The 14335-nt window shown below is 33.8% G+C and overlaps 1 protein-coding gene across 1 annotated transcript in view; it reads right to left on the minus strand.

The window, feature by feature from the left end:
* SCN1A (sodium voltage-gated channel alpha subunit 1) overlaps positions 1-14335 on the minus strand; it is a gene marked incomplete at both ends in the record, with an annotated part of 87543 nt that overhangs the window by 20720 nt on the left and 52488 nt on the right. The window contains 3 exon segments of the mRNA XM_081260628.1: positions 2152-2325; positions 3869-4023; positions 5834-5954. Coding sequence (XP_081116754.1) covers positions 2152-2325; positions 3869-4023; positions 5834-5954 — 450 coding nt within the window.

Here is a 14335-nt window from a genome sequence, read left to right on the forward strand (position 1 = left end):
TCATCCACTCAAGTGCTACTGAAGTCAAACACTTGTCCCAGAGCTGTGGAAGAGCCTAAGTGGGTTGGAGGCCAGATAGTAAGCACTGACTGGGGCTGCATGGAGTCCCCCATGCCAGTACTGGCCTAAGGCACTGCAGACCATCATTATGGAGACTCAAGGTGCACTGACTTTTCACCCCACAGTGCTCTGCGGGAGCCTAGAGCTGACATCCTCTGCAGAAGCTGGCTTCACACAGGACTGCAGCCTGGAACCCCAGGCATTCATGAACCCATAACCTCAACCTCCACTTGAGCAAGGGAAAAAATAAAGTGAGGCAGACCTGAATGGGATTGCAGAGCTAATAATATTTTCCATGCTTTTCCAAATCTCGATTAGCAAAAATTTGGACCAATAATTTTGATCCAAGTGCTATATAAAACCCTGTATTAGCACGCTCAGGCAGTTACCCCTCTTGGTTCCTGTCTTGTTTTGTGGAGTTCTGTTTCTATTCACACCTGAATAAATCCTACTCTTACATTCACTCATCCTTGTCTGTGGATTTCATTTTTCAAATTTGTGAGACCAGAACCCAGAAAGAAGAAATTGGCAGTGAGCTGTTGGGGTCTGCTGGAACGCTGGAGGGCATAGCCCGCCATTAAGAGCTGCAAAATGTTTCTTGGCTGAAGAGACCTACAGCTTATAAAAACTTCACCCACCAGCAGAAGAGGAGAAACTCAGGTTTCATCTTTGACACCAATCATGGGTCCCTCTTCAGAAGGGTGAGTGAAACATAACAACAAAACTATCACTTTTTTTCCCCAAGAGTTCTATACTCCTTTTAGAAAAATATCTCTCTCCAAAAAGGAAATACTGGGCACCTGTCAGCCAGTTAAAAAGTAGTTAGGTCATTGATTGTTTCTTTTGCTGAGAAGAAGTTTTTAGTTTGAATACATCTCACTTATTGCACTACAATAGTCTTATTAAGGAAGTCAGGGCCTAATCCAACATGATGGAGATTTGGGCCTAATGTCTCTTCTATTAGGCACAGGGTCTCTGGTTTAATTCTTAGGTCCTTGATCCACTTTGAGTTGAGTTTTTTTTTTTTCATGGTGAGATATAGGGGTTTAATTTCTTTTTGTTGCATATAGATTTCCAGTTTTCCCAGCACCATTGTTGAAGAGGCTATATTTTCTCCAATGTATGTTTTTCGGCGCCTTTGTTTAACATAAGATAACTATAATTATGTGGGTTAGTCTCTGTGTCCTCTATTTTGTACCATTGGTTTACCAGTCTATTTTGGTGCCAATACCATGTTTTTGTTACTATTGCTCTGTAGTATACTTTAAGGTCTGGTATAGTGATGCCACCTGCTTCACTCTTCTTGCTAAGGATTGCTTTAGCTATTCTGGGTCTCTTATTTTTCCAGATGAATTTATGACTGCTTTTTCTATTTCTATGAGGAATGTCATTGGGATTTGGTTGAAATTGCATTAAATCTGTATAGTGCTTTTGGTAATATGGTCATTTTGACAATATTAATTCTTCTGCCTATGCAAGAGCAAGTTAGCCAATCCCAAAAAACCAAATGCCAAATATTTTCTCTGATATAAGGAGGCTGATTTATAGTGGGGTTGGGAGAGAGAGCATGGGAGAATTAGACAAACTCTAGAAAGGGTAAAGGGGTAGGAGGGGAGGGAGGGGGCATGGGGGTAGAAAAGATGGTGGAATGAGATGGACATCATTTATCCTAAGTACATGTATGAGGACACAAATGGTGCGAATATACTTTGTATACAACCAGAGATATGAAAAATTGTGCTCTACATGTATAAATGAACGTAATGCATTCTGCTGTCATATATAAAAAATTAGAATAAAAAAATGCAGTTAGGTCAGTGACAGGACCTGTGCTGCCCATCTTTGCTCTAGCATCCCTCCACCCTGCCCAAGGGCTGTCATTCTGCAACTCTGGGCAATGTCTTGGCTTTACTATTTTAAGATTACAAAATTAGCCCATTTCTTCCGAATACTGTACCATCATCCAGTGGATGAGCTTAGTAGCATATCACATTATTACAATACCATGGGCAGAGGTTCACTATTATAGAATTACAGAATACATATGACAAACTATATTGAGAAGAAGACAAAGGAATGGAGGATACCTACATCAACAATTAAGAAATCCAGCCAACACCAGGCATTAGTGAAATACGTTTGATAGCCATATGCCACCCATTTTAGAAGCATTTCCAAAATGAAGATGTAAGTGAAAACCTTATCTGCATATTCCAACATCGTCTTAATTGTCTTTCGCTGATCGATATATATATCTTCAAATGCCTATAAAAGAATGCTGTATGTTTTAGTTTTTAAAAACTATTAAACGCCATAAACTTTTAAAACTTTTATGTGCATCATGACACTTCATTGGAACAAGAGAACAAAGAATAGTAGTTATTGATGTTTTGTTACAAAGTTTTTATTAAACATTTTTTAGTTGTTGATGTACCTTTATTTATTTATTTATTTATATGTGGTGCTGAGGATTGAACCCAGTGCCTCACACATGATAGGCAAGTGCTCTGACACTGAGCCACAACTGCAGCCCAATGTACAAAGTTTTGAAAATTATTTTTTTCAGGGGAAAATTATACTTGGCATTGCTATTATATGCAGAATAAAGGAGAAAGGAGTAAAGATGTAATTCAATGAGTTAATTTGACTTGTTCAATAAATAGTTCTTAATGCCATATTCTAAGGGGCCCACCACAACTTGAAGTTATATACTCATGTTATTACATTGTTTTGCTTCCTTCTCTTAGCTTTTTTTTTTTGCCATAAAAAGGAAAATTATAGAGATAAAATATTAAGGCATATGTTTTTATAAAACCAGAAATTGTGATTGATCATCAGAGTGCACAATTTTACCAAATTTACCAAGTTCATCTGATGTTTTGTTTTTTCATTTTGTTAACAGTTTATATTTCTCAGAAGAGATCTCATGTGACAACAATAGTAAGAGGACATTCCTTTTTTTTTTTTGGATGCTAATATGTATACTTCTAATATGGACCCCTCTTGACATTTTACTTCTAAGTAGACATTACTTTCAATGACTAAAGACTATATCTAAAGTGGCATGTGGAAGAAATTTATGTCATGAAAGAAATCTGCAGCCTTCCTTATGTTAGATTTATAAACTTAAGTTAAAGAAACTTGCATTTGTTTCAAGCAGCCAAGCTCTTTGCCTATCCTTCTTATCTATCTATCTATCTATGGATCTATCATCTTTATGTCAGTGTTTTTCTAAAATGCTATCAATATGATATGTGGTAGTTTTCTAAAGAGAAATTAAGGCTTAAATGAATCACTTAGTATTCTGTCCAATATTCATTGTTACCTACATTTATTGTTTCCTAGTAGTACATGAATGAGGAACAGAGAAGTGTTCCCTAAAGATTGATCAATTGTCTATAAGGCAGTAATAGTATTAATAATACTCAGAAACAAAATTCATTAGAACTCAGAGGATATACATCCCCAATCACAAACTTCCATGGACTATACTATTGGCCCCATTCTTATTATTTTATTAAAAAGGGTAATTAAATATTTAGTATATTTTAGTTAGAGTGAATAAGCAGAAGGGACAAATGGGGGGACTACTTACTCAAAGCAAAAAACTTATATGTAGATTATTATAAATGTATTAATACATATTAAAAGGAATGGCTTTTAGTTTTTTGTTAAGTCTGTTGTCTAAGAGATAAAAGATAGGGTTACTAAAAATGCATTGGATACTAAGACAATGGAATAGAAGGTTTCAGTGTTAAAAGATACTAAAAAATCATTGCTGTAATACTTTTGCCTGACACTGACTCACCAGAGCACCACTACTAAGGAGAATCATGAAAACAATGAAGGTCTCAAACCAGTTGTGTTCTACTATTCGGAAACATGTTCTTCTTAGGTTCCACCACTGTTTTCCTCTTCCTTCTTCCACGCTGATTTGACAACATTTGAACCTCTGCACACAGCCTGCAAGTATAATGTTCAAATAGAAGTAAAATAACAGCCCTTTTGTAATATCCCTTGACTTGTGCCTGTTTCATGTTTCCACCACTATTGCCATTTCTGTCTTGCTGTGATAATTCTCTAAGCCTGGATTAGTAAGGGCACCTTCATTAGCCGTGTGAAGTTGTGAGAATTACTCAGGCTCATTGAATGATTCCCTAGCTAATACTACTTCTGCCTCCTAGTGTTACTGTCCAGGAAAAAAAAAAGTTGTAAATTACAAATAAGTGTAAAGTAGCTTGCTTTATTCTATTCATTATCCTACAGAATTCCACTGAATTCATTCTAGAAAAGAAATTCACAATGGATTTTAATAATAATAAAGAGAAAACTTCCCTTTTAAAGAGAATATAGAATGATATTATTGATCTTTTCCAATAATGCTAGATCTGTTGATGTACAGGTTTTCTTGTGGAGTTTCTAGAAAGGCTTATGTGATTTTTCACTAAAATTTTATTTGCAAGGTCCTAGTTTCATTTGCCATGGTCTTCCTCATATTGCTTTCACTTACACACACACACACAAAAAAACCCCAAATTAAATCTACAAATATCTCTGAGTATCTGTCTAAGCCCCATGGAAGATTTTTTAAAAGGCAAGTATTTTTGGAAAAAAAGAAGATAAATAAAAGGAAAGTAAAAGAATGGAGGAAGAGAGGAAGGAAAAGATAAGAGTAGGGACCTAAGGAACAAGGGAACAAAGGAAAAGAAGACAGTAAAGACACATCTAACAGTTTAAAAGAGAAAGAGAACAGTTTTTGTAACATAATATGTTGTAGTTATCAAGTGAATTAAATTTATGTTTATCACAGCCGTTCAAGAGTATAAGAAAGTCCTCTAAGTAAGATAATGGTAAGATAATTGTAGTTTTGAGAAGGATTTTGGGTTACGTGTGTAAATTATATAGGGAATAAAGGAGCACTGCAGATATTTTAGGTCAATTAGGTAAAGAGTGCCAAATAAAAATATATACAAGTACTCACATTTTACAGACTCAATTCTTAAGGGAATCAGACAATAAAAAAAATCTAGCTGTAGAATTTTTTTTAAACCACTGAGCTACATTCCCAAGCCTTTTTATTTTTTTCTTTTGAGGTAGGGTAAAATTTATATTCTTTGTAAAAGGGAAGTTTTCCCTTATAGTTTAATGATGATGTTTATCATCATTAAAATCCATTGTAAATTCCCTTTCTATTTTCTGAGGCTGTCCTTGAACTTGCTAACCTCCTCCTCAGCTTCCCAAATTGCTGGGATTATCAGTATGTACCACCATGCCCAGCCTCATAATATATATATATAGTACCAGCTCAATGCTGTTTAGGTATCAAGTGCCCAGGGCATCCCTTATTCCCTGTTTCTTCCAATATGCATTGAAAAATGATGTTTTCATTTAAAAATACTGTCCAGAATGTATAATTCATTTAGTTTTTGTAGTCAAAAGTCTACTGTTAAGGAAATTTCTATGTATGAGAATTTTGATGAAAAATTAATATGCCAATTCATTGCAAAGTTACCATTTTCTTTAAAAATTACTAATCAGTAGCTTTCATTAAGTTAAAATGTTTTTCTCTGTGTTCATGATCTTTTCACATAATGGAGATAACTAAAGCATAACAGTAGACTTCAATCCTTTTTATCTGTCAACACATTAAGGGTAATTGAAATTGATCTATTACTAAGGTCTAGTCTATTCTAAGTGATCCATTTGGGGTGGCCAACAGCAAAAGGCTTCTTCTTTACTAGAGAAAAATGAACACGAGGATCTGTGTCTTTACCTTCAGTGAAACAGGCCTCAGGTTCAAGGGTTTCTTCAGGTTCCACCACGGGCTGCTCCTCTGCAGGTGCACCAATGTCCACCGTGCTGCCTTCTGACGAGCTGCTGCTTTCATTAAGTTTCTGTACATAGGGTGGCATAAAAAACAGATCCCTTTAATGAGTGGCCTGCCAAGAAGGGATTATCACTATGAGTGTATTTGGTATTGTTCTTATGGTAAAGAGATTGTAAATTTAAAGCAAAAGAGAGATTGAGTAAGAAGAGGAAATAATTTTTTTTTTCTGTGTTAACTCCTTTGTCAGAATTGAGAATGTTAAGGATGCAACCAAAAGGCTGTTCAAAGGGGTAATCAATGGCCTTCAGCAATGCACACTGAGGAATCTTCTGTCCTAGGAATCAAAGAGAAAAAGGAGGACGAGGGAGAAGAAAGGGAAAGGGAGCAGAGAGGGGAAGAGAATTTCCACCTTAGGAGGAAATAATGTCACTCTGCATTTTAATGTTTGACTATATATATTTCTTTAGCAATGTCTTTTTTTTTCTTTTTTTTTTTAATTGGTTGTTCACAACATTACAAAGCTCTTGACATAACATACTTCATACATTGGACTGAAGTGGGTTATGAACCCCCAATTTTACCCCAAATGCAGATTGCAGAGTCGCATCGGTTACACATCCACAATTTTAGCAATGTCTTAATTGTGAGCAAATACTACCTTTAGCTTTAACTCATGATACTAATATTCACTGTTAGGGTATATAGAATTAATATAACTATGTTAATATTTATATATGCCATGTCCTCTTTTGATAGAAGTAGTCGTACAATAGGTTAAATATATCAATAAACAAATAACCTTAGGCATATTAAATAAACAGTTTGAATTCCTGGTAAACATTTTAAAGCTTGAAATATTGCACAAAAGAGATCAACAAGTAGTGGGTGGAAAAATCCAGTTTACCCCTCAGTAAATTATATGCCATGTGCAGCTGAAAGGAGAAAGTTCAGTTAAGAAACAGCATTACTAATATTTTGAACAACAGTCATGGAATACATAGTTTTGGGGGGTTTTGTTTATTTGTTTATGTTGGGGGTCTCACTATGTTTTCCAGGCTGGCCTCAAAGTCTTGAGTTTAAGTGATCCTTCTATCTCAGCCTCCTGAGTAGCTGGGACTACAGGCATAAGCCATTATGCCAGACTCAGTTCTATTTTTAGGGTTTTCAGAAGATAAACATGGCAAAAATAATACAGAATATAGATTTTCCCATTAAGACAAGACCTAATCATAAATGATGGTTCTGAAGACTGGCAATATGCCATTTAGGTAGTAATAATAATTAATCAGTTCAGCCATTTATTCAAGTAGTATTTATTGAACATTAGCAATGTGTTAGATGCTAAGTATTCATTGATGACTCCAATATCCAAGATAGTTTTGGGAACACAGTGTCACCAACTTTAGGTTTATGCAGATCATCTAATAGACATTCATAAACAGATACCACTCAACTTATGATATTATTTAAGTAATAAAAATTAAACTATTAAAATTATTAAAAATTTTGCATGGAATAAAATTGATTTTGTTGAAAAGTTCAACAAACTATTTATATTTGCTCAAAAACAATTTGTACGTCTGGGTCCATATCCAACTGATTGCTTCCCTTCTTTTAAAATTTGTGGTAAAATAGACAAATCAACATTTCAGGTCATTAGGATATGTAATAATATGATAGTGCTGACACAATTCTTAGTATTTGAGTTGCAGATGAGCTCTGAAATTATAAGATTTATCAAAAAAGGCTAATTTCAACAACATTCCAACAAATGCATGGTTACCCTTGGTACCACATTCAAGAGCTTGAACTTTGTTCAACATAGGATACAGTAGCAAATAGATTTCAATTTACTTTTCCCATGCCTTTGGTTCTGAATGTTTTTACATTCCGTTTTATTTTTTTATTTTATTTATTTTTTTATTGGTTTTTCAAAACATTACAAAGCTCTTGACATATCATATTTCATACATTAGATTCAAGTGGGTTATGAACTCCCATTTTTACCCCAAATACAGATTACAGAATCACATCGGTTACACATCCACATTTTTACATAATGCCATATTAGTAACTGTTGTATTCTGCTACCTTTCCTATCCTCTACTATCCTCCTTCCCCTCCCCTCCCATCTTCTCTCTCTACTCCATCTACTGTAATTAATTTCTTTCCTACTTTTCCCATGTCTTTGGTTCTGAATGTTTTTACATTCCGTTTTAGCATTCATACTGAATTAAAGACACACCCAGAAATAACTCATTGGTTATTTCTTTGACAAGTGAAGAGAATCATCAAATAATGGGCTTGAGTGAAAATCTCAATCAAACCATTCATCTCATAATGTGGTGTTCTGAAGAATTTCTCTTTTCTCATCCTCAACGTTGAAGAGATTCATAATTTGGTGATAAAGTGATAGGTCTAGGCTGAGGTTCAAGCATTACCACTTCAACAATGATAGAAAATAGCATTGTGAGTGTGTGTGCGTGTGTGTGTGGGTGTGTGTCTGTGTCTGTGTGTTGCTGGATATTGAACTCTTAGCCTCACGTATCCTGAATATAAGTTCTGCCACTGAGTTACATCCTGAGCTCAGAATTGGCCTTTGTTAGCAATATCAGCATCATGAAAACATTCATTCCATATTTTATGAAAAATCATATAAGGAATATGTTACCACCATCCATTGCACCCATTTTTCTTCATGATAGAAATGGAATCTTATGCAAGATACCAATTCTTCATGCATAATCAGTGAAGGGGATTTGAGAAGCCTAACAATATTGACCAATATTCATTAAGAACTAGAAAGCATATTGTTTCTTGTGCTTAAATTTGTGTATGAAAAGGCATTCAGATGCAGAATTAATTTCAATAGTAAATCCACTTTGCTGGAAGTAAAGATTGTCAAGGTCATCTCAGAATCCTGCCTGCCACACTAGTTTATGTCTATATTGTTTTTTCCCCTATGAACTACCTGCTATACTAGTATTATCTGCTATATTAATAATTCATGTGGATATTTGTTATATTCCTTCACTTTTTTCTTTTTCTAATTTCTGAAATTAAGATGTTTGTTATGCTCCTTCATCCATTTTTGATCATTCTTGGTAATATGAAGACATTTACTAACTGTTTGGTCCTATTCCAGAAATTTTAACAAAATATTCTTGTTATTGAGACAGCTATAAATGTATTTTATTTGTTCCATAACCCACTATTTATTTAGGAGAAATTTTATTAATAGTCAAGTTTTTAGAATTTTATCAATTTATTATTAATATCAGGTGTAGTTACATTTTGATCAGATATAGATATACAGCTGTTTCAAAAATAAAACTATCTTATGTGAAAATAGTGGTAGCTTTACTTTGAGATCCAGTATATGGTTAATTTATATGAATTTCTCGTGGAAACTTGGAAATAAGAATACTCTATAAATATAATTTTAAAAATAATGTAGTTATATATACTTTTGTTTTTCATATTATTCAAATTCTCAATGTCTTAAGTAAAAACATTGCTTTTTTATTAGTGTATTATAGTGGTACATAATCTTCTTTATAGCTGAATAAAAACTTAATTGTGGATGTAAACCATATTTTCTTAATCCATTCATCCACTGATGGGGATCTGAACTGGTTCCAATTGGCTGTTGTGAGTTGTGCTGCTATAAACATTCATGGGGCTGTATTGCTATAGTATAATGGTTTAGTTCTTTTTTATAAACACTAAGGAGTAGGATGGCTGGGTCATATGGTGGTTCAATTCCTAGATTTTTGAGGAATCTCCACACAGTTTTTCAAAGTGGTTGTACGAATTTGCAGTTCTAACAACAATGTATGCATATACCTTTTCCCCCAACATCCTTGCCAGCATTTATAATTATTTGTATTCTTGATGATTGCCATTTCAACTGGAGTGAGAATGAAATCTCAATGTAGCTTTGTGTTTCCCTTATTGCTATGGATGCTGAAATTTTTTTTTCAGATATTTGTTGGCTATTTGTGTTTCTACTTTTGAAAAAAAAATGTATATTTAGTTCTTTTGCTCATTATTTGATTAGTTTATTTGTTTGTTCTGGTATTAAGCTTTCTGAGTTCTTTATATATTTTTGATATTAATCCCATGGCAAAGATTTTCCCTCATTCTATAGGTTCTCTCTTCATGTTCTATGTTGTTTCTTTTGCTATGAAGATTTCTAATTTGATTACATTGTACTTATTGATTCTTGGTTTTATTTATTGAGCTTTAGGGGTCTTGTTAAGGAAGTCAGTGCCAGTGCAAATATGTTGGTGTGTTGACCTTGTGTTTTCTTCTAGCAGTTGCAGAGTTTCTAGTCTGATTCTTAGGTCTGTGATCCACTTTGACTTTTGTGCAAGGTGAGAGATAGAAATACAGTTTCATTCTTCTGATGTGGATATCCAGTTTTTGCAGAATCACTTGTTTAAAAAAGCTTTCTTTTCTCCATCATATATATTTTTGGCTTATTTGTCAAGTATCAGATAACTGAAAGTATGTGGGCTTGCCTCTGTCTTCTATTTTGTTCCTTGGTCTTCATGTTTGTTTTGATGCCAATACCATGCTGTATTATTACTATGGTTCTTTTGTGGTATAATTTGAGAACAGGTATTGTGATGCCTCCAGCATCACTCTTCTTTCTCAAGATTTCTTTGGCTATTCTTGGACTTTTATTCTTCTAAATTTATTTTAGGACTGTTTTTTTGCTAGTTCTGTGAAGAATGTCATTGATATTTTGAAAAACATTGCATTAAAACCCTCATAAGTTAATTTGTATTGTCTCATTTTTTTCATTATAGAAATAAAAGATAAGATGGCTCTGTTATTTGTTTGAGAAATAAAAACACTATTACTCAGAAAAGGAAGGAAACACTTTCTACATGTGTGGGAACAGTCTATCTCTACATCATCACCTGAGGCAGGAATTCAAATAAAATAGTAGAGAAACTGGTTAATAATAGAACTAAAACATTTTCAGACAAGTACATTTATTGATTTGAAAATCAGTAAAGTTAATTATTTATTCCCCTTTTTTCTTGTAATTTTGAGGAATTTGAATTTTATAATTCATCATTCACGTAACAAAAAACTTGGTTTTACAGTTTCTGATAATTGGTAAAATATTTTAAAAATCCATTTTGGCATTTATTAACCCATTAGTCTATTTTCAATTTATTAAATGTATTAGCTACTTTGAAAATATGTAGGTTTTTACATATTGACCCACAATAGCTTAAATTATACATATATACACTAATCTGTATTTTCAAGATATTCTTGGCAAACTTAATATGTGAGCTGAGAGAGTGAAGAGAGTGCATTCTATCTTAAGTATTCACTTTGCCTTGTACACCAGGGCATTCAATAACCACTTAATAACTACAGCCTTGATGATGAGACCATTTTTCCTCTTCAGTGGATTCATACAATATTTCTTGCTTTTAAAAATGTTCTCTACTATAGCAAATGATTTTGACCTTCAGCGTAAAGCAAAACAAATCAAACAAAACATTCCACAATGTTTCTTTAAATGATTAAGTGCCTTTTTCTTATTCTCTTACTTGATTTTATAATGGCTATGTTTTTATCTTTAGACTTGTTTTGTTACAAGGAGCTTATTTATAAGGTTTAAGAGGAGTTCAGTTTACAATGACTGATGAAAATATATGGATAAAGAAATAAATTTTGAATTTATGGGTCAAAATAATACAGATTATATGTGCATTTAGTGTATGCACACACACATACAGATACACACACGAACATATACAAATATTTAAATGTGACAAAGAATATTATCTCAAGTACTTTTTTGGAAACTGGGCATTTTAATGTTTATATGTATATACATGCACACATAGAAAAACATAAATCAGATGTTCCAGAACCAAAAAATATTAGTATTACTATTTTATTGCATACACTTTGTATGATTATATAGTAATTATAATTATATAGTAATTGTATATAATTGTATAGAAAACATTTCAAATATACACTATACAGGTTAAACATTTAAATGATTTCTATTAAATACTCTCAAAAAAGTGACAATATAATATGTAAGAAAAAGACACTGTATTGGGATTTACCATTACCATAGAAGGGATGGAAAAATCAAATATTAACTTATTAGTTCCAACATTATTCCTATATCACAGAGGATTTTTTCATCAAACTGTATTTTGGAAGAATAATCTTCAGTGAATTATTCATCTTTACTAAGTACTATATTAGTCCTAGAAATTGGTAAATCTAATATTATTCAAACATGTGTCCAGGGTAGGGGTGAAAGTGGGGGTATACAGTTCTAAAGTAAACTGATTTCTGCTTTAAAGTATGTCAAACTTGAACATAAAGTATGTCCATCATTAGATATAAAGGAGCAAAAGAAACACAACTCATCACATACTGGTCCAACAGAATATTGTTATTATGCAAAAAACATTAAAAGTAAACAAAAATTCTGCAAAATTGCATTTATAATTTCCAAGCTAGATACGAAAACTGCAAATCATAATACTATGTGTATGATTTTAGCATACTTTGTTAAAGCTTATTTGTTTAGCTGATTTGTTGAAATGAGTTCATTTTTCTCATCTATAAAATTGTATAGTAATATTTATCTGACAGTATAAAGATTGAAGGAAGCAGTACATGAAAAGCCCTACAAACAGTGCTTTGATTGAGTTTAACCTTCAACAAATGATATTTGCTATTATCATTGCCTGAATCATAGGGACCAAATTGACATTTTTACTTCTTATTCTGGGGCTTGCTCATTACAAAAACAAATATGCTTTTTTCCTAATTACTTTAGTAATGTGCTATTTTTATTCAAAAAAAGTGTGATTTAAATAATTCTTTAAAAAGTGTTTAAACAAATTTGTAGTAGTAATAATTATGTTGACATCATCTTTGCTTTTTTAAACTTTTTTTGTGGGGGGGTGGGCATTTGGGGATTGCAACCTAGGGGCTCACATATGCTAGGCACCCACTCTTCCACTGAGCTACAGCCAAAACCACTTTTAATTTTTTTTTGACAGAGGGTCTCAAACTAGTTGCCCAGATTGGCCTTGATCCTGTGATCCACCTGCCTCAGTCTCCTGAGTACCTAAGGTTACAGGTATGTACCATGAGACTTAGCTGCTTTTGAGTACTCTTAACTTCCAAACATCTTTTAGACACTTATGGTATTTTAATAAGCATAATAGGACAGATATCCTGTATATTAAATTAGGAAATGGAATAATGTAAGATTGGTGATTTGCCTGAAGTTAAGGCTACTGAATTTTTAGCCTAGTATCTATGCAAATCAAACAAAAAATCCCTAAGTTTTTCCTGGAATAGAAGACAGTAGACGAATTCAAACTAAAACAGTTTTTCTCAGCAAGAGAAATAATATGTGAGGTGAATAGGGAGCCTACATCCTGGGAACAAATTTTTACCCCTCACACATCAGATAGAACTCTAATCTCTAGGGTATACAAAGAACTCAAAAAGTTAAACACCAAAAAAACAAATAACCCAATCAACAAATGAGCCAAGGACCTGAACAGACACTTCTCAGAACAGGATATACAATCAATCAACAAATACACGAAAAAATGCTCATCATCTCTAGCAATCAGAGAAATGCAAATTAAAACTACTCTAAGATATCATCTCAGTCCAATAAGAATGGCAGCCATTATGAAGTCAAGCAACAACAAGTGCTGGCGAGGATGTGGGGAAAAGGGTACATTGCTGGTGGGACTGCAAATTGGTGCGGCCAATTTGGAAAGCAGTATGGAGATTCCTTGGAAAGCTGGGAATGGAACCACCATTTGACCCAGCTATTCCTCTTCTCGGACTATACCCCAAAGACCTAAAAGCAGCATACTACAGGGACACAGCCACATCAATGTTTATAGCAGCACAATTCACAATAGCTAGACTGTGGAGCCAACCTAGATACCATTCAATGGATGAATGGATAAAAAAAAAATGTGGCATTTATACACAATGGAATATTACCCAATACTAAAAAATAACAAGATCATGGCATTTGCATGGAAATGATTAGCATTAGAGCAGATTATGCTAAGTGAAGTCAGCCAATCCCCCCAAAATAAATGCCGAATGTCTTCTCTGATATAAGGGGGTGACTCAAAATGGGATAGGGAGGAAGAGCATAAGAAGAAGATTACCTCTAGGTAGGGAAGAGAGGTGGGAGGGAAAGGGAGGGAGAAGGGGCATTGCATGGAAGATGGAAGGAGACCCTCATCGTTATACAAAATACATGTATGACGATGTGAGGAAATTAAAAAAGAGTGTGTCACATTAGATTGGGTAGAGAGAAGTGATGGGAAGGGAGGGGAGGGGAAGGGGGCAGTGGAAGGACAGCAGAATGAAATAGACATTATTATTGCTGTGTGTATATACGTGACTGCG

Source organism: Spermophilus citellus (assembly GCF_964194105.1).
Source record: "Spermophilus citellus genome assembly, chromosome: 11".
In the NCBI taxonomy this organism is placed as follows: Eukaryota; Metazoa; Chordata; class Mammalia; order Rodentia; family Sciuridae; genus Spermophilus; species Spermophilus citellus.